Genomic DNA, 22568 nt, shown 5'->3' on the forward strand with positions numbered 1-22568 from the left:
CCGTGGTAGACTCGTCGTCAACTGTATCTCCTCGTACATTGGAAAGAAAAAATATATGTGCGCATTTTGCAGCATGCCTTGAAGGCTCTCAATACGTATACGTGTTATCAATCTCTACTGCAATTATCGTGAATAAGGTTCCAAGAAATATTGGCTTCAATGGGCGGTGTATTTAAACATATAAACGAAGCTATTTTGCGCCTTCTGGGGCTCGTCCTTATTTTGGCTTTTATAAGAAAAGAACGATCTTATTTGATCTATATTTCCTACAACAAAATACATTAGCTTGTTTACAGGAACCAGGGCCCTTGCCAGAAAGTGTCATGTGTATCTTCACTCGCCGCCAGGTGTTTTACGTGTTACTCCGCTGTGTTGCTTCTTTCTCTGGGCCCTTCCGTGAGGAAGATGTCCAATATACGTAAATCCTCGACAGGTCGATATACCTTACGTACTTTTGAAAAATCATTAATCTTGACTTCGGGCCGCTTTGCAAAGTGCCTGAACTCACAGGCCTTTGATCGCTCTGACAAATCATCGTCTTCTTGGAGCCTCTCTCGATAGTTTGGAATTGGAAAATAGGAACAGTTGCACCTTGGGAGTGAGTTGCGAGCATATATTTTCAAATATATCTAGGCCAACCAAAACTGGATATCAATGTTGCTTTAGTTGTTTTTATTTTATTCTTACTTTCCTTCCTCATAGTTGAACTCGTACGAATGTTGCCTGCTCATTGGTACCCACTCACTTACACGGAATTCGGCGTGACATATCACGTGCACATATGGCTATTTTGTTCATGTGATATGTCACGTGCTATTTGTTGTGTGAGGGGCATTGTTGGCGAGCTACATTGATCGTGATTTCGCAGTCGAACACAATTCTTTGTGCGGTCACAATGAATCGGCAGAAAAAGCGCAGAAACGCATGATGCATTTGTGATAACACAGACGAGCCTACGAGACGGCGTATGACCAATGCTTAGACGCCCGACGCTCTGGTACCATCACAAGCATAGTCACAGAAGGACACCTTTCGGCACCATTCTCAAGACGAATGAGCAAGGCTAACCATTTGGGAGAGTATAGAGAAGGCTTTTCTGTCAGGTTGTCAAGCCGAGCAGGGCCGCCAGCCAAACGAGATATGGACCAGACGACTCAGCTATCCATTGCCTCGCAACCCGCGCGAACCCTGCTCACCGCGTACATATCCTTATCCTTTCGTGCCGATAGGAAAAGACCTAAAAGACGACACAGGGGTCGAACTGAGAGGAGAGAAGGAATGGCGAAACGGAATACGGGGAAACAAAGCAGGTCAGCTTCAGTGTCTTGCACTGCTAAGCATCGACTCGCTCCTGTCGAACGGCCGCCGGTTCTTCGCTTTCCCCAGCCTTGTCGCTATTACGACGGACACCTGTCGAGCGGTCAAGAAGCCACGCGAATCTGCCAGTGGGCTCCGCTGTCCCCGCCGTTCCCGCCCCCGCAAAAAAAAAAAAAACACGCCCTGATAAGGAGTTGCGATAAAGGGGCAGAAAGAGGACCCGGGAAGGAGACCGCCAATGTGCACGGAGCAGCTGCATGGCGTTATCTGGCCAGGGACCTTGCCAGGCTGGCTTTGGTCTCTGGGGAACTACGGTGAGATGCGGCAAGAGTAAGGGGAAATCCGGGGTTGTGACGTGCATTCGGCATGGCGGCTAGGCACGACGTACGTTCTTGACTCTCGATGTGGTGCGGTTTCGACGAGCGCCAGCCACCATGATACATACAGTGTGCAGTGCAAAACGCACGCCCAGCGTAAAGTCTGTAACTCCTGGCGTACGACGTCATGCTCCATACGTATTCAACAGTGCAGACCAGTCCAGTGCACCACTGCAACGATATCGTGGTATGTTTGAGATGCCACGGCAGAAAATAAGAGTATCCGAAATGCTCTCGGACAGCCCGTGGTGGCACATGGCGCTCCGAGTGGCTGCCTCTGCCAGTTTTTTTAGTGCTCGCACTGTATGTCGAACTACCGTTTTGCTGTCACAGGCGTAGGTAATAATTCGGAAAACGAAAAAAGTGCTCCGGGCTGGCTTAGGACGGGTTCACATGTCTAGCGCGAACGATGCCGTTGGCTGCTTTCATTTGTGTGTTCGCTCTCCCTTGTTGCAATTTGCCTTTGATCCCGCCATTTGTCCACCCTTCTTTGGGGGGCTCGTTTTTTGTTATTGGTGTCTTCCATCGTCTTACATCGTATTCATTTACCACGTAACTCCATATATCTCTTGCCAGCTGAAAACGGCACGAGTTCCAGATTTCCGGTTGTCTCTCATCCCGCCCTTTTCACGTATACGGAGTCTTACGGGGTAAAGGATTGCTGACGGGTTGCTGATTGAAAAATAACAGACGTGGTATTGCAACCCAATTTCGAGTCTCAGCTGCGGTTAGTGACATAGAAGTGAGCATCGGTGTACGCGGACAAGGCCGTCGTGGAGTTCTGCGTCGTGTCCTTTGTCTTTTGTTCCTGCCAAATTCTCTGGCTGCCGAGGCGTTAAAATCCCCTAAATCCGCTGTAAATTACAGCTCTCACAGGTAGCGTGGCAGCCCCGTTACGGGTACCTTGCGCTCTTCTTTTAGGCATAGCGCTGGCGATGATAAGACGAAGGCTGCCACGTTTAACACTAGTTTTTCTTTTCATTTTTCATACTTTCCCTTCAAGTTTTTTTTTTTTTGCCGTCTTTTGAAAGGGCCCTGCTCTAGTCGAAAAGACAGCCCGGTGATACTTCCCAACAAAAAAAAAAAAAACGCCGATAACTAGGAAGCAGCAGTTTACCATGGCAAATTGGAAGGAGCTGTTTAGTTTCAACAGCATTCCGTATTAGCAGGACCAATTGTCCAACTGCCACTCTAACAGACGTGCAGAATATAGTCGGCAAAACAGCCTTTGAAAACATCAGAGGATGCAATGGGCAAACTGTATACAACACATCTCGCGAATGTACCCCAGAGCCCAGCTTTGGCTGAGTTCCCGTGGAGGGAGGCAAAGAACACGTTCGCCTTCGAAGCAGTCGGTAATACGTCGTAAATATGTCTGGCACAGTACGCCGTACAGTGTAACGGCCCTTATCTCTTTCCCTCTATCAGACACAGATCTAGTCCCAATCCGGCAATTCGGGAGGGCGGTGAGGGCGGATCCTCATGCGAAAACCTTTTCACGCTGAAATTTTTACCCCTCCAGCCCGCCAGTCCCCTACCCTGGCGTCTGCCTCTTTGAATTTCTCGGCATCTTGCTGGCTGTTCTTGAGGCAAAGGCCCACAAAAAAGTTTTTTTCTGCCCTTTGCCGCAAACTTTTTCTCGTCGCCCAGTTGTCTCCTTTCTCGCCTCCAGCTCACCGCAAAGACCCTGTTCCTGCTCTCTTCCATCCCGCTGGCCGCAGCCTCTTGTCCCTGTTGCCCCGTACTCCCACGCCCCTCCAGCACAGTGTTCGCCATCGAAGCCTTATCTACATCCGCCATAAATATTCTTGCACTCGTCCACTTTTTTTATCCCCCCTCTCATCTCTTTTCCCTTTTCCACTTCTCCTTTTTCTTTCTGTTGCTTTCTTTCCCCTCTCATCCCCCTCTCTTCTCTCTCTTTTTGACCTCTATATCCCTCTTCATCTCGAAAGCCTCGACGTCTCGTTCTGCTCAGAGCGCGGTACGTCGTTTTCGATTTTCCTTTTTCCTTCGTTTTTCAGACCACACCGGGATAGACGCTCCACGCGACCGGTTTTCTTTTTCGACGATACCCCTCCGTCTTCCGCTCCTCTTCGACTCTCCTTCCTCTTCATACAATACAATCCGCTACTATGGCCTCAAAAGCTGAGAACGCCAAGAGCGACAAGGTCCTCGCCGACCTCATGCAGGGCCTGACCGTCTCCAAGGAGGCGTCCGAGATCAAGGAGTCGTCCAACGCGATTGCCACCTTCATCAACGGCCGCATCGAGAACCTCGATGTTCCCGCCAAGTACGTTCCATATCTGCTGCACTGATTCCTGCGCTCCTATTTTCCTACGTTTTGTTGCGATCGTTTCTTGGGGACCCTGCAACCGCGCCTTCCTCGCGTCGGTGCTTTGGTGCAGACGGCCCCTTTGATCTTTCCCGCGCCAAAACCAGGAACCCGAAAATTTTTTGAGCCAGTCGTCGTTGCCTTTTTTTCCTGCCAAAAAGCCCCCCTCCCCCACCAAAAGCACTTGCGCCTCCAATTGCTAGGTGTCCCCCCACCAACCTGCCGCCGCAAAGTTGGTCCATTTTTGGTCACCGCCTTTTTTTTCTACCGCTTCCAGCAACAGCAGGCCCCGTTTAATTACGAGGGTAGAAAATTTTTTGCGGGCGTTTGCCGAATCGGTCAATGGCCTCATTTGCGGAGCAGCAGAGATCCGGATTCCGCCTTCCTAGGCAAGGCTACGGTTCTCGATCTGTATTTGCGTCTGGGATCTGCGATTTGACGGGTTTGCGGGTGGGATGGGTCGGTGGCAGCTTCCTGGACATTTTGCAACGACATTTTGGCTCTTTCCCTTTTTGCGAGCACTTTCCGTTTTCCGTCTCAATCGTCGAAAGAACTCCTTCGCTAACACGTGATTTCAGGACCATTGACGCTCTGTCCAAGCAGCTCGCCAACAAGAAGGATGCTACTGTCCGCGAGAAGGCTCTGACCGCCATCCAGGCCATTGCCCAGCACGCTGAGGTGTCGGCCACCGTCGAGCCCTTCCTGATTGTTCTCCTGCCCGCTGTCCTGGCGTCTGCCGGTGACAAGATCACCAGCGTCAAGACCGCTGCCATCGCCGCTGGTCTGGCGATCGCCGAGGCTCTGTCCCCCAACGCCGTCAAGGCGGCCCTGCCCAGCGTCATTGAGTCGCTGCGCAACGCCCAGAAGTTCCCCGAGCGCCTGCTCGCCCTTGACTTCATTGACACCCTGATCCGCACTGCTCAGGCCCAGATGTCCACGCGTGTCCCTGAGCTGATCCCGGCCGTCTCCGAGGCCATGTGGGTGACCAAGAAGGAGGTCTCCACCCGTGCCTACAAGACCATGGAGGTTGTCTGCTCCCTGATCGTCAACAAGGATATTGAGAAGTTCATCCCTGAGCTGATCAAGTGTGTGGCCAAGCCCGAGAATGTCCCCGAGACGGTCCACCTGCTGGGTGCCACCACTTTCGTCACGGAGGTGCAGGAGCCCACCCTGGCCCTGATGGTCCCCCTGCTGGACCGTGGTCTCGCTGAGCGCGACACCGCCATCAAGCGCAAGTCAGCTGTCATTGTCGACAACATGTGCAAGCTCGTCGACGACCCGAACATCGTCGCTCCTTTCCTGCCCAAGATGATGCCCGGTCTGCAGAAGAACTACGAGACCCTGGCCGACCCCGAGGCGCGTGAGAAGACCCGCCAGGCCCTGGACACCATCACTCGTGTCGGCAACGTCGTCGACGGCAAGATCCCTGAGCCCAGCAACCACGGCGACGTCCAGATCGTCCTGGGCCACCTCAAGTCCGTCCTGGGCGCCAAGGGCAGCGACGCCAAGTTTGCCCCCGTCCTGACCTACATTGCCGCCATTGCTGGCCAGCTCATCGACGAGAAGGACATTGAGTCCACCACCTGGGTCACCAACCTCAAGTCGTACGTCGCCGTCGTTGTCGGCGACGCCGAGGCCGAGAAGGTCGTCGAGAGCCTCCGCAAGAAGGCGTCTCCTGGCGCGGCCGCCGAGGAGGAGGGCGAGGCCGACGACGAGGAGGGCGAGGACCTGTGCAACTGCACGTTCTCCCTTGCCTACGGTGCCAAGATTCTGCTGAACCAGACCCACCTGCGCCTGAAGCGTGGCCAGCGCTACGGTCTGTGCGGTCCCAACGGTTCCGGCAAGTCCACCCTGATGCGCGCCATCAACAACGAGCAGGTGGAGGGCTTCCCCAAGCAGAGCGAGGTCAAGACCGTCTTCGTCGAGCACGACCTGGACTCCGCCGACACCGAGATGACCACCATTGACTGGACCATGAAGAAGCTGACCGAGGCCAAGGTCGACGTCACCAAGGAGGACGTCATCAAGCAGCTCAACGAGTTCGGCTTCACCCAGCAGATGGTGGAGGGCGAGATCACGGCCCTGTCCGGTGGTTGGAAGATGAAGCTGGCTCTGTGCCGTGCCGTCTTCGAGGCCCCCGACATTCTGCTGCTCGACGAGCCCACCAACCACTTGGACGTGAAGAACGTCAAGTGGCTCGAGGACTACCTCATCAACTCGCCCTGCACGTCCATCATCGTGTCCCACGACTCGGGCTTCCTCGACCACGTGTGCCAGCACATTGTCCACTACGAGCGCTTCAAGCTCAAGCGCTACCGGGGCAACCTCAAGGACTTTGTTGCCCGCGTGCCGTCGGCCAAGTCCTACTACGAGCTGGGGGCCTCCGAGATGGAGTTCTCCTTCCCGGAGCCCGGTTTCCTCGAGGGTGTCAAGACCAAGGCCAAGGCCATCCTGCGTGCCACCAACATGAGCTTCCAGTACCCCGGCACCCCCAAGCCCCAGATCACGGACATCACCTTCCAGTGCTCGCTGAGCTCGCGTATTGCCGTCATCGGCCCCAACGGCGCCGGCAAGTCCACCCTCGTCAACGTCCTGACGGGCGAGCTGATCCCCACCGCCGGTGAGATTTACCAGCACGAGAACATCCGTATCGCGTACATCAAGCAGCACGCCTTCGCCCACATCGACAACCACCTGGACAAGACCCCCTCCGAGTACATCCAGTGGCGTTTCCGCACGGGTGAGGATCGCGAGACGATGGACCGCGCCAACAAGATCATCACCGAGGAGGACGAGCAGGCGATGAACCGCATCTTCCGCATCGGCGACACCCAGCGTCGTGTCATTGGCATCAACTCGCGCCGCAAGTTCAAGAACTCGTACGAGTACGAGTGCTCGTTCGCCCTGGGCGAGAACGTCGGCACCAAGCAGGAGCGCTGGACGCCCATGATGTCCGCCGACAACGACTGGCTGCCCCGCAACGAGCTGCTGGCGTCCCACCAGAAGATGGTCGCCGAAGTGGACATGAAGGAGGCCCTGGCCTCGGGTCAGTTCCGCCCTCTGGTGCGCAAGGAGATTGAGGCCCACTGCGCCAACTTCGGCCTGGATGCTGAGCTGATTTCGCACTCGCGCATGCGCGGTCTGTCCGGTGGCCAGCGTGTCAAGGTCGTCCTTGCCGCCTGCTCGTGGCAGCGCCCTCACCTGATCGTCCTCGACGAGCCCACCAACTACCTGGACCGCGACTCTCTGGGTGCCCTGTCCAAGGCCCTGAAGAAGTTTGAGGGTGGTGTCATCATCATCTCCCACTCTGCCGAGTTCACCAAGGACCTGACGGAGGAGGTGTGGGCCGTCCTGGACGGCAAGATGACGCCCTCTGGCCACAACTGGGTGCAAGGCCAGGGCTCTGGCCCCCGCCTCAAGGGCGACGACGCCGACGAGGAGGACAAGTTCGATGCCATGGGCAACAAGATTGCCGGCACCAAGAAGAAGGCGAAGCTGACCTCGGCCGAGGCCCGCAAGAAGAAGAAGGAGCGTATGGCCCGCCGCAAGCGTGGCGAGGAGGTCTTTTCCGACGAGGAGGACTAAGCGTTTGGACGACATTTTGTCAAAATTCATTGTCCCGCGTTGTTCTTCGTTTTCTGCCAAAAGTGCTTCTTTGTTCACACTGCGTTTCCTTGCTGTCTTTTTACCTCATGTTTCGGAGTCTTAAAAATTAATGGTCTTTATGCTTTTTGCCCTTTCTTTTTCGTTTTTTTTGTTTGTTTCTATTTCCTGTCTGGCTTTCATGTCTTTTGCAACGATTTCTCTTTTTTTACTTGGTACGATCTAGAACATACGCGCCCGCCTCTTTAGAGTAGTTGTGATGTCGATGTCGGATAGATTTGGGACGGTGGAGTTGGAATCTCCTTTCCCACCGCTCCTCGACCAGTACACGTCTTTTGTCTTTATGATCTTTCTAGTTAGACATAGAAGAAAATCGGCCTCTGGCTTTAGTTGAACTCTGTCATTTGCATTTGCCTCGTGTGATTTATATAACGTACGGACGGTAAGCAGAAGGTGTAAATTGTAGTCTTACCGATGTCTTTCACGCCCCAACACTCGCGAGACACTTGTACTTGCTGCCAACACCACTAAAGTAGTCCGTCTGCTCGTCGGGTGTCTCCTCCATGCCATCCTCGCCGTCACGTCGCTTCTGTTGCCGCAGCCGTTCCTCCACGGCCAGCCCAATGCGCTCTGCCGCCAGCTTGACGCCGCCAATGTTGGGCGCGGCCGGGCCGATCCGCAGCATCGCCAGCTTGCCGGAGCAGAACAGCGGCACGTCTGGCGCCCACTGCAGGTCCTCGGCCAGGCAGGGGAAGCCACCGACCGTCTCGATGGGGAACTTGTCCAGCATCGTCTGCAAGTACGGCAGACGGCGCACGTCCGTGTCGATGCCGGTGGCAAAGTAGATGTGGTCCATGGGCGGGAGGTCGGCAATCGGGGGTGTCGTCGTCACCGCCCAGGTGGCGGATGCGGGCGAAAACGCGAGGCGGGCCACCTGCGTGCCCGTGTGGAGCCGGACCTTGCCGGACGCGACGTGGCCCCGGAGCACCTTGCTAAAGTGCGGCGTCACGCTGCCACCGCCGCGCGCGTCCTGGACAATGGCCAGGCGCTCCTCGTCCGTGTCGGCCGACCAGAACCGCGCCTGCTCCCGGTTGCGGTACTTGCCCATCCAGCGCAGGTCGACGTCAAAGTACTTGACCACGACGTTGGGCCCGCGCATCAGGTGCCACACGCGCGTGACGCCGCGGCGCACAAGCAGGTCGGTGATCTGCACCGACGTGAGGCCGCCGCCGACGACCAGCACGTTGGTGGGCACCTGGGCCTGGATGCGCGCCGCCAGCGCCGGGTCCGGCACCTGGCGCAGGTGGAACGTGTGGCCGGCGTGGGGATACAAGGTCTCGCCGTCCAGGCCGGTGGCTGCTGCTGCGTCGGCTTTGGCGTTGGTCGCCCGAAGCCAGCGCGCCGCCTCGGCGAGTCCGGGGATGTGGGCGGGCACCCGGGCCGCATTGGCCGGGCCGACGGCCAGCACGACAATGCGCGCGTACCGACGCGCGTTGTCGGTCGTCACCGTGAAGAGGGGGTCGTCGTCGTCGCCGTCGTCGCGGGACACGCCTCGCACGACGCCGTAGTCGAGCGCGCGCAGCGTTTCGTGGCGCAGCACACCGCCGGCCAGGCCGTAGCGGTCGCGCACGCCGTTGCAGTGGTCGGTAAACAGCTGCCGCGACGGCGTGAAGTAGTCGTTGCGGTCGCGCTCGTTGATGTCGACGTTGGGCTGGCCGTCTTGGAGACCGGCGCCGCGGCCCTGCGCGGTGGTGCGACGATGCTGCGTCCTCTTCTTTTTCAAGTGCTTGCTAATCTCCTTGCCGACGCAGGCCCCAATGTCAAACAGGTCGCGGTCGGGCGTGCCCTGCTCGTGGGCGCGGGCCAGCAGCGAGTCGCGGTCCAGGGGGTCGACGTGCCAAAGCAGGGGGCTGCGCAAGAAGGCAATACCGTAGGCGCCAAAGAGGCGGTTCCAGCGGCCGAGCCAGGCGTCGGACGATGCGTCGAGGACGGCCATCTTCATGGGCGGCGACGACGAGCCCGGGCCCCGCGGAATGTCCTTGTTTGTCTTGACATGGCGAACGGAGACGCGCTTGCCATATTTCCGCAGCCAAGTGTAGCGGCGGTGCTCTTCGTCGGTGAAGATGGCTGCCGGCGTGTCTTCGCGAAGGCGGGCAGCAATGGCAAGGCCGGCCGGGCCACCGCCGACAATAATGACGTCGTAAATGTCGTCTTCTGTGATTGGGGGTGAACGGGGAGGAGTGGGAGGGAGGGACTGGGTCACAATCTCTGTGTCGATGGCCATTTTGACGTTTGTTGATTTTGGAATTTATGAAAAAATTGGCGCCGAAAGAAAATACAATGAAAATAATCACCAACGTGATAAAAAAACACCATAAAAATCAACACAAAAGTCAAGGCAACGATGATCGGTCAGTAAATTCCACAGAACATATATTCCATGTCCCATGCTGCCGCTGTTCCCTGCATCGGATGTTGATGTGCCCCTGATGAACTGTCCATCCGGGTTGTGTGTCCAGCGGGTGTTGTCGACAGCCATCAAGGTACACGTCCATCCAAGGGTGCACTCCAAAAAGCGAGGTGGGCACGATGAGAAGAGCGAACGACCCGTCTAAGGAATGTGAATGAAATTGAGAAGTAACTGTTACTTTTGTATTTTGTGTCTTCATCGAGTCGCGTGATCAGTCTCTTGATTGCTCTTGCCCTTGCCGTTTTTGAACGCGACGAGGGTACTCCCGATTGGACCCACTTTTCCTTCCTCGATGTGTAAGTGCGTGGAATGTCGACAGAATAGGCAGTTACGGTGGCTTCACTGATCAGTTACAATTACAGTGATTGCAGTGGATTTACAAACGACAAATCACCAGTAGAAGTAAAACGATTGAAATGAAAAATAGTCCATTTTGTATTTTTTGGTATATAGATGAGCTCCAAGCCGAAGTGGTAAAAATAATGTGGTTGTCGTCCCCGAGTGGTTGTATGTAAAAAAGGAGGTCTAAAAATAGTATACAAAGTATGGAGAAGTGAAGAAAATGGCGAGACAGAACCAATAGTAGTAAAAAAAAGGATACAAGATATAAAAGATAAAAAAAAACATCAAAAGCAAACCCAAAGAAATGGTAGTGGTATGTGAGTGTGAGAGTGAGTGTGGGTGTCGATGTGTGTCCCTAATAAACTCCCAACGCATTTTTCAAAACAGAAAATGATTTTTTCAAAAAAAAACGAAGCATCATGACGACGTGCGCCTAGCCCTTGCCATGCCACAAGTGTCCAGGCCGTTACAGAGCCAGCAGCATACCGGCAACGAGGGCCAGGAGGCCGCCGGCGTGCGTGGCGCTGACACCGGCGGCGGCAGCCGTCACGGGCAGGTTGGAGGGCGAGGTGTAGCCCGGCTTGGAGGCCGACGGCTGTGCGGTGATGAGCTGGGAGCCGCCCGTGGAAGCAATGGTGGGCGCGGCGATCGCCGTGGGGGTGACCGTGGCCTGCTTGGCGCCCGTCAGGGTCACGGTGCCGACGACCGAGACGCTCGTGGGCGCGGTGAAGGTGTTGGAGGTCGCGGACGAGGCCGGGATCGTCGAGAAGGTGACGGTGTTGGAGCACTTGGCCGGGACGGTCACGACAACGGGGCCGTGGGTGGTGGTGGCAGCGGCGGTGCTGACGGTGGCGTTGCCGCGCCAGTGGGCGGCGGAGGAGGCGGCAGCGACAGGGCAGACGGTGGTCTTGGCGACGACAATCTCCGTCACCACCTTCTGGGTGTACGAGGCCGGGCAGTTGACGACGGAGGCCGCGCACGAGGTGATGGTGACGGTGGTGGTCTCGAAGTACGTCGAGGTGGTCAGGCTCTGGGGGCCCCTGACGGTGGCCGACGAGATGGGGCCGGCGCTGCCGGTGGACGAAGCGCCGCTGCCGCTGCTCAGGGTCTTGGTCACAGTGCTGCCCGAGTGCGAGACGACGGTCTTGGTGTACGAGGACGAGGCGGCGTTGTCGGTGGAGGTCACCGTGGTGGCGCCGGACGAGATGTGGGTGACGGTGCTGGCGCCGGCAGACGACGCAGGCACAGAGCTGGCGGTGACGGTCGAGGTGGCCGCAGAGGACGACGCCGAGTGCTGGCAGCCGGCGCACGGGGGAATGCAGCTGGTGGCAATGGGCGCCGAGGCCAGGGTGACGGAAATGGTGGGCGCCAGGTCCAGGTTGACAATGTCGAGGACGTCGACGTCGAGGGCGACAATGATGCCGACGTCCAGGGCGAAGGCCTCAGTGACGGCGTTGTTGGGGCACGAAGGGGGGCGGGGGTGGGAGGGGTGGCCGATGATGACGGAGGTGTAGTCGAACAGGTTGATCCAGACGGCGACCTCGGCACCGGCCGACAGCAGCGGGATGCCGAGGGGGTCGACGTTGGCGTCAATGCCGAGCTCCGTGCGCAGACGCAGGCCGACCTCGAGCTCGACGTCGACGTTCAGGTCGACGTCGACGCCGAGCGTCAGGGGCAGCGTGCGCGCGTTAAGGTTGTCGAGCTGGTGGCGGACGACCTTGGACGTGAGGACGTTGACCTCGATGAAGGAGCCCTGGGGGAAGTTGACGTAGAAACCGGCAGACAGATCAATGGCAGCGTCGAGGCAGATGACGAGGTCGAGGGCGAGGGCCAGGCCGGCCTCCACGTCGAGCAGGCCGGGGATGTCGATGGAGAGCTTGCCGGAGGTGACGAGCTCGGCGGCCTCAAAGACCTTGGCGTCGGCCTTGACGTCGAGCTCAATGTAGGCCTCCACGCCACCCAGGTTGATGATGACGGTGGGCTCGAGGATGAAGTTGGCGTTCAGCTCGACATCGACGTTACCCGTGATGTGGGCGTTGGGCAGGCCAAGGTGCAGGTTGACGTTGGCGAGGCCGTTCTCGGCGGCCGGCGCAAGACTGTGATGTCAATATTGGTTCGAGCAAAGCGAGGACAGAAAAAAACAACTTACCCGCTGAAGAGAGTGGCCTGGTTGTAGCTCTTGGACAGGTCGAAAGACGTCTTGGACGGCGAGCGGCTGACGAGAGAGTTGCCGACAGGCGTGATGGGTGCAGGCGAGGCCTGGACGCCGGCGACGAGAGCCCCGAGGACGGGCACGTACTTGGAGAAAAACATGGTGATCTGTGTTTGTTCTGACGCTGATGATGCTTGTGATGATTGACGGTGATAATCTTGAAAAAAAGAGGACAAGATTTTCGAGTTTTGATGATGGCGAGGGACCGTATTAATGAAGGGAAATTAAGGTTTGTATGAATGGAAAAGACTGAACTGTTTGTCGAACGAGTGACTGTTGCCAGAAAGAGTGAATGGCAAGTGATGTGCAAACAAGAGAATGTAAAAAAGGCAAAGAAAGAAGGGAGAAGGAGAGGGTGAAGATGAGAATGCTTCGATGGGATGGAATGAAAAAAAAAGGACAGGAATGAGGAAGGGGGACGGCCGTCTTTTAAGGACCGATGGACAGACAAGACGATGGTGTCGTCGACGGTATGGAGAGACGGCCAGGGGACACTGCACTGCTTGGGACGAGGTCAGGGTTGCGCTCGGAGTCGAGGCCAGGGTCCGAGGCCAGGGTCGAGATCGAAGAGAGGAGGACAGGAAGGAGGAAAGGGGGCGAGGCCACTCCACTGTGCCCACCCACATGCATCCACCCACACTCAGCCTGCACTTACACCAGTGACCAACGTAGACGAGGGGTCTCGATCGACGGGGCAGCCCTCTCGCAGGAGGGCGGACAGGAGGCTTCAGTTGAAGTCGAGGGCCCGGCGCGGAGCTGGCCGTCTTGCGACGACTTTCGACTTACACCTGTGTGCATCGAGACTCCCTCCTCCCTGTGGCTTCGTGCGAGGGCTGTCGATCGCCATTTCAACGGGCAGCCTTATATCAAGACATTGTGGCTGCAGGTTGAGAGAGCTTATGCAGGTCCCGGATGCAGGTTGTCCAGTAGTTTGAGTTTGAGTTTGAGACGATACAACCCTGCAGCCTTGGGCCAGACTGACAGAAGCGAGCGTCCAGACATCGACGGCATTTGTCTGTCTCTCGATCTACACACACCCTTCGAAAACCCCTTCGGATCTAGGTAGAGCTGGAATATGGTCAGGGAGGCAGAGAATACACAGACGGGTGATCTCTGCCCATTGACAGTTTGATGTCTGAAGGGTTTCTTTTTTCATTCAATTTTATTTTTCATTTCTTTCTCCGGGCAGAGGCAGTCGTCTATCACGAGGAGACTGTCACGACGATTGTCCTCGGCATATCAATCATGTCGGCCTCTGTGCATATGAGAAGGAGCCGGAGTTGCCCGGTCTGGACTGGTCCATGCTGTTTGGGCCATCCGAGTGCTTGGATGGTTTGACTATTTTTGGTTGTTTTGGGCGTTTTGAGCTCATTTGCCAAGGTCTGCCGGTGGCTGTTGCGTGATGATAGACGGTTGGATCAAACGATGAACTGTAAAATAAAGACAAAAAGTTTGCAAAATTAGAAACGCCATGGACGAAAAAGGAAAGTAGGAAATAGAAACAATGCACGTGCAGGGACCGGCTGGATCACCGCTGGGATATCAAGAAACGCTTTGATGCCCAAGACAACGACGCGTTCGAGGCTCGAGGGTGGTAATTTTAGATATAAGGAAGACCGGAGACAAAAAGTCGAAAAACGAAAAATGAACATGAAAATCGTTCAGAATCGGAAACAAATTTCGAGTAGGTCGTAGACAATGCCAGAGTAGATTCGGGTCCGCGACCAGACCAACGCAGAGCACGTGTGGCTAATCCTCCCAACGTATTGTGAGATACCGCAGGACGTTCGACGGGGCATGTGCGCACGATGGCGTTGAGCCGGCCAGCTTTGGGCCTTGGCTCGACGTTGCACAAAACAACGGGGCGGTTGTCCCGACTGGACATAGCTTCACACTAATTGTTGCTTTTTTAAAGTCGAATAAGTCAAAAACAACGTCAAAGCACAGTCCCAAACTGCATGTGCTTTTATTATTTTCTGGGCAACATACGACATGCTCCGAACGAACACAATCCACAAACTATTCTTATCTACTCTCTTATTCTCTTATCCTTCACAACCCGAGCCCGGCCAAAGGCACAAAATTCGACAAATGCACGGCGGTATGTCGTATGACGTTCTCAGGGGGTCAGCCCAACCGATCTAACAGCACGGCACTTCCTACAATACAACATTCCTCGGCAGCCACTTCGTCATAACCACTTCAACACATTCCTTTCCCCACAGAAAAGTGCACTGCATGTGGACCGGCCAGTGTCCAGCGCTTCGAGTTTGCTCGTTTCTTTTGGGTCGGCTGTTTTGCTCCTATTCTGTTTCTGCTTTCTTTTTCTCGTGGCAAGAGAATGCAGATGAGAATCCAGACCCGTGAAGGGCACTAATGTGCAAAGCAATAATTTGACTCTGAACCGGTCGTTTCTGCCAGTCAATGAGGCCCAATGTGTACACTGTACTACGACAAAGTGTGAGGTGGCCCCAACTTTGTCCCATGGTGGCTTCAGATGACGTTTATCAATTGTGATCGGCATATGCATCCAAGGGTGCATCACAGGGAGTCGGGGGAGCCAGCCAAATAAAAAAGAAAAAGAAAGAAAACGAAAAAGAAAGTAAAGGCAGCGAGAGAGCGGCGTGGAAGAGCGAACAACAGCAAACGCACAAACGGCCAAAAAGGAAAAGGAAAGGAGAGGCTTGGGAAAGACGCTCCGAAAAATCAAAAGAAGTTTCACTACCTCACTACCTCGCTAGACACTCTCTGCTCTGAGCGCCCGGGCCAACGCCTCAGAACCGCCGATCGCCGCCCACAAAAAACGCGTCCGGGCGCGCCCTGCAAAAGCCGTTGAAGCAAGGGCGGAGCAGTGTCTCAAACCCCCTGACCAGGCGAGCTAGGCTCTACACGGGCCACTCAGAGGCCGTCGCCAGGGCGGGGCGTTCCCTGCTAGCACCGACGAGCGTTGTGCCCGCTGCGGCAGATCGCATAGTGTTGGGCGCCCCAGGCCCCGTTGCCGGGAAGCTCGACAGAGGCGCGCGGGGCTACTGGAGGCCACTGACTTGCGCAGGACACGCAGCCATTTGATCGTCATTACGTTGCCCTTGATATGTGTGGTATTGTGGTATTGGCGATGCCCATTGCTCCGTTTTCAATGGTGCCCTCTGACCTTGATTTTGCGGACAGGGAGAAGATTCACGTAGGTAGAGAAGACAGGAGAATGCGAGACAAAGGGATGACGCTGGCAGGCAGATGGAGACTGGCAGACGGGGGATAGAAAGAAGAAAGCATCGAGAAGTGAGAAAAAGACAAGGACACAAAAGAAAAGAAATACCGGAACGTACGGAAATCGGGTGCTTGTTTACCCATCTTCGACACTGCACATGCATCTTATGCAACGACGGCCAAAGTAGCCCTCCGTGCCTCGCATGCTACATTGCCTCTTTTGGCTGACCTCTCCTGCCTTTGCCGTGACTTCTCCGTCTTTTCCTTTTGTCTCACCTTGTTCTCTCACATCATTTTGCAGGTCTTTATCTCTTTTTGGACAGTTGGTCATCTTGGATCCCTGGACGGCACCTGGTCCGCTTCCGCTGTCGTCGCTCATCTTCGCAACCCCGGTCCGAACTTGCCAATCTTATGGTCACCTACGAAGTACACTGCAGGCAAAAAGAAAAGAGAAGGAACATAGAGACGTAATCCAGAGGTGAAGCATGAAGCACAAAAACCACCCCCTGGACGCCCACGAATATACATCGTGGGAAGTGGGATACAGTGGACAGTGACCTGGGAAAGACTACGTACAATGGAGAGTAGATCGGCAGACATACTTCGTATGCAGTAATTAATAGGTACGTTTCCGTAGAAGGAAGGAAATTGATGTTTCACGAGTTGTAGTACGAGGTACGCCCCCGGAAAAAGAATTGCAACGGCTGACGACTCACGGCTGACGACAGGCCGTAAACAAGTATTAAACTCTTTTGTTACTGTGAGACAGGCCGGCATTAGGTGTGCGCCTCATTGATTTGTTGGCCCAACAGCCAGTCAGATGAGTGAGAATGACTGCAGCTTTAGCCTCGTCATGGACAAAAAACAAATCATTGGGACGGATGAGGAGCCAGGCACAACGAGTTGCGAATATACAGTGAGGAAATGAAATGAGAAGAAATACAATGAAATTGATGGTAACGAATGAAGCGACTCGATTTTCTTTTGCTGGAGGGCTGCCAATGACAAGGCGGCATAAGGAGATATGCAAGGGACGAGATATATGGCCAGTGATACGAAGCATTGAAATGACAAACAGACAAACCGGCGGGGCCAATCACAAACAAAAGACCTAACAAGCCCTATACTGGAAAAGGTGAAATGGAGAAACCAAAGCTTCGACTCTCATGAGACGTAATCTTCTCGGTCACAACCAACTCTCCGTTTGCCCCTCGACATGCTATTTACAAAGTATTGCATTTGAAATGCCGCGGTGGAGGTTTTGATGCGCCCTCGTCTGGGGACATGGTGTACAATGTGGCAAAAGTAGCCAGCGTAAGACATCCTTTACTTTGATTAAGGCACGCCTGTCTCACTGTCAACAAAAATGGGACAAGGCTCTCCACAGACAAAGAAAGCAACCATTACGTCGCGAAATGCGAATACACGGAAGCAAGGAGGGCACAACTCTGGATCACGAGCGGCAAGGGGCAAGAGGGGAAAAGGAAAGAAAGAAAGGGAAATCAAGAACCACAACGCCACCCAACTTGACAGCTCGATCAGGTCTTGAACTCGACATTCGGCCACTGGCATCTTTTGCTCTCGAACCAACACAATCCCATGTTTTACCTCTCCTATTTTGATGGTGTTGTCGTTCCCGTGCCTAGAGGCCTCGACTAAAACCAAAGTGCACATCGTTCAGGTACAACTCAACCGGCAGTGGCCAAACTGTCAAAAAAAGGCCCTGCTAGCTGCTGTTCAAATCCACCCATCCACACTTTTACTCGTAAATAGATCCATTCGTACAACACCTAGTTTGTTATTTGTCTTGCATAAGATGAGCTTTAATGCGGGTGCCCGGACGTGGAGCTTTCACGACACATTCTTTTGTTTACAAGTGTCGGCATTCTGTACTCGTAAGCCTTATTCGAACGCTCCTCCGCCAGTCTCTCTCCATATCAGCAAAAGCAAAGAAAAAAGCAACCTCCCCCCCTGCATCCGACAGGACCCTGCCATCTTTGTGTTTTGAACAGGTCAGACGACGTGAGCATAATTACAGACTGTCTCGACCATATTTGACGGCCCTCGTATATGCAGTTTCTACTTGAGTTATGTCGTCATGGACTCTCTCTAGCTTGACCTGGTAGACGGTCTGTCTTATTTGGACTGATAGAGACACAACGAACGGCTCTGGGCCGTGGTCGGTGCACGTTTCCCCCATGAGCTCCGACTCGGCGGACCAGCAGGGAATCATAGAGCGAACGGGGTAGTCTCCGGCAGTGTGCCCTCGGCAGGCGTACGGCACGCGGGAGGGGCTTTTTTTTTTGGCAGCCCAAGGTTTCACGCCAATTATGTCTACTTTAGTGAAGCAATACTCCCTTTTTACCCCGTTCAGCTAAGGTCAATGGACGCAGTGGGGACTCAGACTTGCAGAAGCTTCTTTGCCTATTAGGGGTGGGTATGGGTCGCTTTTGGCGAGTTGACTTTTCTTTCTTTCTTTTTTCTTTATATATATACATATTTTGGCTAGGCCTTCCCGCTTCCCTCACACTGCCAGCCATCCATTTTAAGCTGTCTTGACACGATGTCCCACATTCCATCAACGGCCGGAGGGCTGTGGGTTCAATCGGCAAAGCCCATGGATCTTGGATCGTGCTGCCAACACTTTGCTCCGTCGACCAAAAATTGTGACAGGGCAATGTTGTAACTCCACAGCTGTCAACTTTCGTTTGGTCCCTCCCTTGTGGTCAACCCCCTTTTGTCTCATCGGCCTACTCTCCCTTGTTAGAACCCCCTTGGGGAGCAAATCGCGCCTTCTCCCTCTTGCCTTTTGGCTTATACCTTATATCCATTCTTCTTTCCATTCTCTCCCTACGTCAAGCGACATCAGAGTCGCGCCCGTCACCGTCTCCCCCTTGTGCGTATCGTCGTTCTGGCAACAACGTATCCCTTTGCGAAGTGATGCATCGCGATCTCAGGGTGAAGGCAATAGGGCGAAAGGGAGAGAAACTGACAGGTGCCAGCTGCCAGGGGGCACTGGAATGCGTCGAGATCGAGCGGATCCATGAAACTTGACTGGGCCCGGTAAATGGTAGAGGTAATGTGTAGTGGCTACTACAGAAGTAATACAAGGTACTAAGTGTATTTTGAACTGAAATGGCTACGAAGATGGTGTTTGCTGCTTTCATGAGCGCAGGCACGACGAGTCGCCCGCAGTCGTGTTGGTGACGGCGTTGAACGGGACCGAAGGCACGTCCATCATTGCCGTCGTCGCCGTCGTCGCCGTCGTCGCCGTCGTGACGCCATTCTCGAAACGGATAAAACCGTGGAATTCTAGGTTCATGGTCTCAATCACAGTCACCTGCAGCTCATTGTTTCTTCACAAGATTAAAACTAGGCGCCATTTGCTTCCCTGGGATGGAGGTTTGACGGAGTTTTGAAGTTTCCCTGTTGAACGACGTCGCCGGTTTGTATTCTTCCGTCCTGCTATCGTCTCGCAATCGTACGGCTACAGCTACATCTCTGCCTCAACAACCGCGCCGACAGCGGCCAGTGTCACGTAGTAGAGCTCCGTCTCGGCGCAGACGACCATGCGGCCGGCACCTGCAAACTGAAAATTGGCGGCGCCGGTGCCCAGGAAAATCTTGCCGAGCAGTGTGCCCGCAGGGTTCCAGACCTGGATGCCGTCGCCGCAGCCGGCGTAGACGTTGCCCTCGGCGTCGCAGTGGACGCCATCGGGCACGACCGCGTCGACATGGGCAAACGTCTTGCGGTTGTCAAAGGTGCCGTCGTCGCGGACGTCGAACCGGTAGATGGTGGCCGGGTCGCGCAGGTCAAAGCCGCGGAGACCGTGGTGCATGCCCGTGTCCGAGACGTAGGCGTGCCGGCCGTCGGGCGAGAAGGCCAGGCCATTGGGCAGCGTGAACCCGTCGGCCACGACCGTCACCGCGCCGGTGGCGTCGTTCCAGCGGTAGACCTGGTTGGGCAGGCCGGGGGCGGGCCGGAAGTCCTGCAGGAAGCCATAGAGGGTGTCGGTGAAGTAGACGTGGCGCGACGCCGGGTGGACGGCGACGTCGTTGAGCGAGCTGAACTGGCGGCCAAAGTAGTTGTTGAGCAGCACCGTGGTGTTGTAGGGCGGCCGCGGGTGCATGGCGTAGAGCGCCGAGGGCACGTCGGGGCCCATGCCCTCGCCGGCGAACAGAATCTGGCCGCGGTAGTTGGCGGCGCCATTGGGGTTGACGACCTGCGGCGACGCGTCGACCACGGCCACGGGCACCACGGTGTCGGCCTCGCTGGCGCCGGCCCTTTTGCGGTCGGCGGCCGCCTGCGCATCCCGCAGCGAAATCTTTTGGATGATGGCCGACTTGGCCAAGCCAGTGCCGGCGTCGGGGGCCCCGGCGTTCTGCACGAAAAACACCTCGTCGGTGCCACGCGACCAGACGACGGCCTCGTGGAAGAGCGGGTCCTTGTCCGACACGGCAATGCGCGTCAGCGTCGGATCAGGGCCAAGCAGGGCCGCAAAGGCCGGGTCGTAGATATGAAAGGGGCGCGCCTTTAGAGAGTCCAAGGTGTGGCCAGGTGGAACAAAGGGCTGGAGGAAGGTGGTTATGTCAGCAAGGAATTATCTCAAAGCAGGAGCGATGAGCTAGGCCAAAGACAGGGAGGGCGCGCCGCGCAGTACCTGGCCGGTGCCATTGAACTCCGTCGACGGCGGGACGTGAGGCAACGCATTGAATGCCCGCTGGTCAATGACCTGGGCATGTGACGGGATGGTAGCGGCCTTGGGCTGCAGAAACGAGGGCCGTGGCAGCCGCGACAACAGCGGCACCGAAAAGCCCAACACATGGCTGGCTTGATAGGTGACGGCGAAGAAAAGATAGGTCGCCGCGACGATGAAGAGCGTGGAGAGAGCCCCCGAGTTGTACCACCGCGTTACCGGCGCAGGAGAGGCGCTCTTCTCCGGTTTTGCGGGTCGCGATGCCATTGTGCGATGTGGTGTTTGACGTGGCGTTTGTGACAATGTAAATAGAGTGAAGCTTTTCGTTGCGCCGATGACGTGTGGCCTGTCGAAGCAGTAAAATACAGAAGGAATGGGGGGCTGGGAGCGGCTCAGAGTCCCGCTATGCACCGCTAAACACGCTAAGGCTCTCAGTGCGGTGGTACAACATGCGCCGTAGACAGAATTGTCACGAATTCCATTGAAGCTATTTCCGTACTTTACATTCCGATCCTCTGCGGTACACTTCAGATCCCCTCAACAATCTCTAGTGAAACGGCCCATTGGGATCAACAGACACCGTCACGTTTTGTATCACACATCCCGTCGCTGGTAGGCCGGCTGTCATGGCCGTTTGCGTCCCGTCCAAGATCTCGCCAAGGAAATCCAGCGCCCGCTGCCGGCCATTACTCAGCTCGTCATTGTGTCCGCCAACCAGGTTTCGCTGGTAGAGGAAGAGCGACGGCGACGACGACGACGATGCCGTCGCGTTCTTGCGCGCCGCGCAAATCGAGTCAACCAGCCGGTCCACCTGTTCGGCCGGGCACATCTCGTCGGCCACGGCCTGGTAGTAGAACGTGCGCGTCCGCCATGGCGGTGTGCCGTGCTGCCCGGCCCATCCCTCCGTCTTCAGCATCTCGCGCATCGACGCCGGCCCGAAAATGGAGGCACGGCTCTCTCGGAAATACGAGAACATGTTCTGGTACGCAAAGTGCACCAGCGACTGCCAGCCGCTCATGTTGCGCGCGCTGTAGAACTCGCTCACGTTGTAGATGCCAGAGGGCCACAGGCTGTCGTCCAGGACCTTCTTCTGGTCCGGGTACTGCGTCGTGATGCCCAAGAGCGTCTGCGCCAGCAGGCCGGCCACATCGCGCCCGCTCAGCAGCTCGAGGCTGTGCGTGAGGTTGGCCGTCATGCCGCCAACGACAGCGCCGTGCAGCACCAAGTCGGGGGCGTACGCGTCGGCCATTTCGAGGGCAAAGTTTGTGGCCCCGGCGCCGCTGCTGTACCCCCAGAAGGCAACGGTCACGTTGTGCGTGGCTGGCGTGGCTGGCGTGGCGGTCGTGTTTCTGAATGTGGGCAGGTCGGCGGACGTCGGCACGCCCTGGCGCAGCGTGGCGACGACCGCCTTGGTGGCATCCAACAGGACGTGCCCGGCCAGCACACCGGCGCCATAACTCGCCTGTGGACCCTCGTAGTCGGGCACCGACACAAACCAGCCGCGCTTGAGGGCCAATGCAATCTCCCCGTACGGCTCGCCGAACTGCAGCCCGTAGCTGGGACTGGCGTCGATGCACGCCGTGTCGTATGGCGGGTGGTACGACAAGACGGGGACATGGGAGGTGGACGCATTGCCGGCTCCGTCGCCGCCGCGTCCATCCGGCACGAAAACGGTTGTCACGCCCACCATCGGCTGGCTGTGACTGTCCGACGACCGGAACATCAGCTGGAACACGTCGCGGTAGCCCTCGAAGCCGATGGCCGACTTGGACATGTTGTAAGCGTGCGGGCGCACTTTGAGCACCGTACCGAGTGCCGCAGACTCCCACCCGGCCGGTGGCGGTGTGGTCATCCACGGGTCCCGGGAAGGCTTTGGCAGGCGTGTGCCCGAGACACTGCCATCACCGACGTCCGCGTGTACGGTGACAATGTACGTCGCACAGAATGTAATCAGTTGAGCGAGCTGCATTGTTGAGGCGTCCAGTGTCGAGTGTGGCTAGAGGCAAAAACGA

At 56.1% G+C, this 22568-nt stretch overlaps 5 protein-coding genes across 5 annotated transcripts; 1 reads left to right on the forward strand and 4 right to left on the reverse strand.

Annotated features, from left to right (window-relative positions):
* Nucleotides 1–4368: 4368 nt before the first annotated feature.
* Nucleotides 4369–7611, forward strand: SPSK_06947 (elongation factor 3; the record flags this gene model as incomplete). The annotated part of the gene is made up of 1 exon (XM_016733617.1): nucleotides 4369–7611. One exon carries the CDS (start codon nucleotides 4369–4371, stop codon nucleotides 7609–7611), a length of 3243 nt encoding a protein of 1080 aa, XP_016590948.1.
* Nucleotides 7612–8110: 499 nt separating this feature from the next.
* SPSK_07301 (uncharacterized protein) lies at nucleotides 8111–9913 on the reverse strand (the record flags this gene model as incomplete). Its single annotated transcript, XM_016733965.1, has 1 exon — nucleotides 8111–9913. The coding sequence occupies one exon, from the start codon at nucleotides 9911–9913 to the stop codon at nucleotides 8111–8113; it is 1803 nt and encodes a 600-aa protein (XP_016590949.1).
* Nucleotides 9914–10907: 994 nt separating this feature from the next.
* SPSK_07285 (uncharacterized protein) lies at nucleotides 10908–12754 on the reverse strand (the record flags this gene model as incomplete). Its single annotated transcript, XM_016733949.1, has 2 exons — nucleotides 10908–12537; nucleotides 12591–12754. The coding sequence occupies 2 exons, from the start codon at nucleotides 12752–12754 to the stop codon at nucleotides 10908–10910; spliced, it is 1794 nt and encodes a 597-aa protein (XP_016590950.1).
* Nucleotides 12755–19353: 6599 nt separating this feature from the next.
* On the reverse strand, nucleotides 19354–20823 carry SPSK_07487 (gluconolactonase; the record flags this gene model as incomplete). Its single annotated transcript, XM_016734149.1, has 2 exons — nucleotides 19354–20430; nucleotides 20521–20823. The coding sequence occupies 2 exons, from the start codon at nucleotides 20821–20823 to the stop codon at nucleotides 19354–19356; spliced, it is 1380 nt and encodes a 459-aa protein (XP_016590951.1).
* Nucleotides 20824–21103: 280 nt separating this feature from the next.
* SPSK_07510 (lipase 1 precursor) lies at nucleotides 21104–22525 on the reverse strand (the record flags this gene model as incomplete). Its single annotated transcript, XM_016734172.1, has 1 exon — nucleotides 21104–22525. One exon carries the CDS (start codon nucleotides 22523–22525, stop codon nucleotides 21104–21106), a length of 1422 nt encoding a protein of 473 aa, XP_016590952.1.
* Nucleotides 22526–22568: the final 43 nt, after the last annotated feature.

This window comes from Sporothrix schenckii (assembly GCF_000961545.1).
Source record: "Sporothrix schenckii 1099-18 chromosome Unknown Cont41, whole genome shotgun sequence".
NCBI classification, from domain to species: Eukaryota; Fungi; Ascomycota; class Sordariomycetes; order Ophiostomatales; family Ophiostomataceae; genus Sporothrix; species Sporothrix schenckii.